General features: G+C 38.8%; 1 protein-coding gene across 1 annotated transcript in view; it reads right to left on the bottom strand.

The window, feature by feature from the left end:
* Positions 1-2033, bottom strand: part of CHST10 (carbohydrate sulfotransferase 10) — a 13457-nt gene extending 11424 nt beyond the window's left edge. Inside the window, exon 1 of the mRNA XM_009638948.2 lies at positions 1904-2033. Within this exon, the coding sequence (XP_009637243.2) occupies positions 1904-2015 (112 nt within the window). The 5' untranslated portion in view covers positions 2016-2033. The remainder of the gene's footprint in view (positions 1-1903) is intronic.
* Between the last annotated feature and the right edge of the window lie 1272 nt (positions 2034-3305).

The raw sequence follows: 3305 nt of genomic DNA, 5'->3' as shown, positions 1-3305 counted from the left end.
TAACTACAAAGCCAAAATAACATGATTTCTCCCTGAAAATTTATTTCCATCCACACTGGAGTACTTTTCCCTTCATATAGTTTCTTCTATGAACAATCTTTCTTAATCTGCATCCACAGTGGCTTACTGTTTTATGATTGAGAAAATGTGTGTACTGCCATAGCCTTTTCTTAAGGGAATACTCTACTCTGCCTACACTGGATTTTAACAAAAGGGCACACAAGGAAAAGCAAGTTAAAACTGAAAACAATGCAAGCATCCAAGTGATCAGCTACAGTAGATATTGTTGTGCACACACTTACTTTACAGTATCCTTTTATAAAATCACAGTAATCTGACTCAGTGCAAGAGCAGTTAAACTGTCTTTCATTATCACTGGGTAAAAGCATGCCTGCAGACACTACTAGAGAAGACGGACAGAAACTTGCTCCTTCTCATTAAGAAGTTCCTATTGATCATGCACCCAAGAAATCAGTAAAAGGCTGAAACAAAAGAACATTGATATATTGAGTGGCTGTTGGTTTTGTTCTAGCTGCTAAGTAGACATATCCAAACAAGGAAAGTTTCTGACATGCTATATTTTATTAAGTCTAGAAGAGTTCCTCCAGCACTGGCTACCCTGTTGGGACCCTCTCCAAAATTCTGTTGGTATATTCACATTAATTCCCTTCATTGGTCCCAGTACAAACACTGGTATCTCCAACGCATACATACACTTAAACACAGTCATTCCTTTGCAGGACTGGAGCTTAAGAAATTACACAAAGCAAGTAAATGCAAAGGGTGTACTCTAGTAATTTTTTTTAAAACTACATTTTAATCCTCCTGACAAATTATGGTGGAAAGAACCACTTACAGAATACTGTGAAACAAGAAGCTGAGAAACAAGAGTGGGCAGAGAATGAAATAGTAGAAGACTTAACTACCTAACATAAGATCATCTTATTTGCAGATGTACTAAGGCTCAGAAACAGCTGGGACCAAGGAAAGCTAAGTTAGCCTACAAGTTCTCATCTGCAAGACTTGCTAAATAAATCTCCGCACAGAAGTATGCTATTTAAAAAGGTACACCTAACATATTTATCCACTATCAAGTCATTGAAACAAATGGCACTAGTGATGTCAGCGCTTCAAAAGTCACGCATTTTTTGTATATCTTAGGAAGCTGCAGAAATACACACCTCTTAGGACTGTAAGTCACGTCACCACCTTCAACCTAAACTCTCTGTAGGATGGTTTTGTAACAGTAGCTCCTCAGCAGACAGAAAACTGTAACATGCTGTATGGTGTCATCAAATGGCTTAAATTCCTCATCAGCTTAATACCCTCTGGGCTACTTAAGCTAAGCAAAAGCCTATAAGCTGTTTGTCAGTCAAACAGCAGAGGATAAAACTGAATGCAAGAAGCAGGGCAGAGGTGGCTAGGCTAAGTGCACTGCAAATGAAATAAAACTTTCCACAAGTTTTACATAATACTGCAGCCATAGGACAAGCAGTCACAAGAGGACAGAAACTAGTATCATGTGAAATGAACTCTTCAATTCCTTGTGAATCTCCTTTGTCTTTAAGCAGGTAATTGTGTTGTTTTGCACACAACTTCTACTCCAAGTAGATCAAGATACTGAAACTGAGTGTATTTGAAAAAGCGGACAGTACTGCCAAACATGATCCCCTCTGTTCTTAACCATCAACAAGAAAAAAGACACGATGTTAGTTTTGCAGACTTCTACCAAGAAAAGCAGAAACTGAATGTCAGCACTGTCCCCTCTAGAAAGTTAGTCATTCTGTTCTCCATCCTACTGAAGAAGTGGTAACATGCCAAGAACTGCTTTGTACGGAAAGAGCGTTTGTGTGAAGCACTATTCCATTTTCTGTTTCACATCAAACATTAAAGTTGAACTTACCATCTGGGTCTTTAAAAGTCAATGTGATAAACTTGCTAGCAACCATGAACATGAATATCACCCAAAAGCATGCAGCTAGCAGCAGCCACTGGTGGTGCATGTTGTCAGACATGAGCCATATAAAGTTGTTGCTTCCTGTTTGAAAGAGGAAAGATTGACACATTAATTATTTTTGTTCCAGTTCAGAAAAATACTTTCCATAACCAAAATGACAGAACTCTAATATGCATGTGTCATAAAACACAGCAGTAGATTTCACTTCTTATTTTTTGTCCTTTTGGCCAGGTTTTTAAACAGGCAAATGTTAAGGCTGAAGCAATGTAACTGCCATCAAAGGGAGGCTTCACACCTCCTTCACCCCACGTACACATTCCCAGTCCCCTCCTTGTGCTGGCAATAGCACCGTCTGTCTGACTGCTCAGAGAGACAGAGAAGCAAAACCCACAATTTTTTTGAAGTGTATTTTATTTTTTGCTTTAACCTTGCGAGTCAGCTCATTGTAGGAAAGGGAGAATGCAGAAAGCTCCCTCTCGGTGGTAGCTAGTCATCAGATCAACCACGCTGTAACATTAACAGTATTCTTAGTTATCCCAAGTCAGCTCATGACATGTAACACAGACTCCTCCCCTGCCCAGCCTACATGAATTACAGGCTGGAAGCTGCAGAGCCAGAACAGTAAGCTTAACCTGACAAAATATTTAAATATATTTATGTCTTTCTTTATCTTGTCACTTTTATTGCCAGAAAATTATCAACCAGAGGTTCTAGAAGATTATTTCTTTTTTTTTTATTATTTCCATGATGCACTACTCACATAAATAGTATCCCTGCAAGGTAAGCCTTAAAGATAGATCTTCCCCAGGAGTGCAGGAAGGGTTACACCAACAACTGAGACTGCAGATTTGATGTGCAAAGAAACCACAAGTAGTGACAGAATCCAAGCAGAGTGAGGATGAGGATACTGCACAGTATTACAAGCACATGGTGTCTACCCTACCTCGCACTTTCTAAGTTTGCTGGAGTGCTCTGAGCACTTCTTAGCTTGATTTTAGAAATTGTAATCCTAATAAATTATTTTTTATGGTTAAAAGTTAAGATGCAATATAAGGAAATCAATTACAAAAAAGATTGAAGCCCCCAGTCATTAAGAGAAACATTACAATTTTAAACTACTTCTTTTGTTGAATTTTCAGCTTCTGATGGAAACTCACCCAGGGAAGCACTGTGAAAAGCCCCGCTGCAGAATTTAAGCTTCCATAACTTCAAAAAAAAAACCAACAAAAACCTAGCAGCAAACAGCAGTGCCTGTCTACCCAAACCTGAGACTCCTCAGGCTTGAATACTTTGCAAAAAAAAAAAAAAAAAACGCCACTGTTTCAGTTGTTGCCGGGGAGAAAAGGGG

The sequence above is a fragment of the Egretta garzetta genome, unplaced genomic scaffold (genome assembly GCF_000687185.1).
Source record: "Egretta garzetta isolate BGI_Z169 unplaced genomic scaffold, ASM68718v1 scaffold5, whole genome shotgun sequence".
NCBI classification, from domain to species: domain Eukaryota; kingdom Metazoa; phylum Chordata; class Aves; order Pelecaniformes; family Ardeidae; genus Egretta; species Egretta garzetta.
The sequence above is the reverse complement of the archived record's forward strand: the minus strand, read 5'-3'. Positions and strand labels throughout refer to the sequence as shown.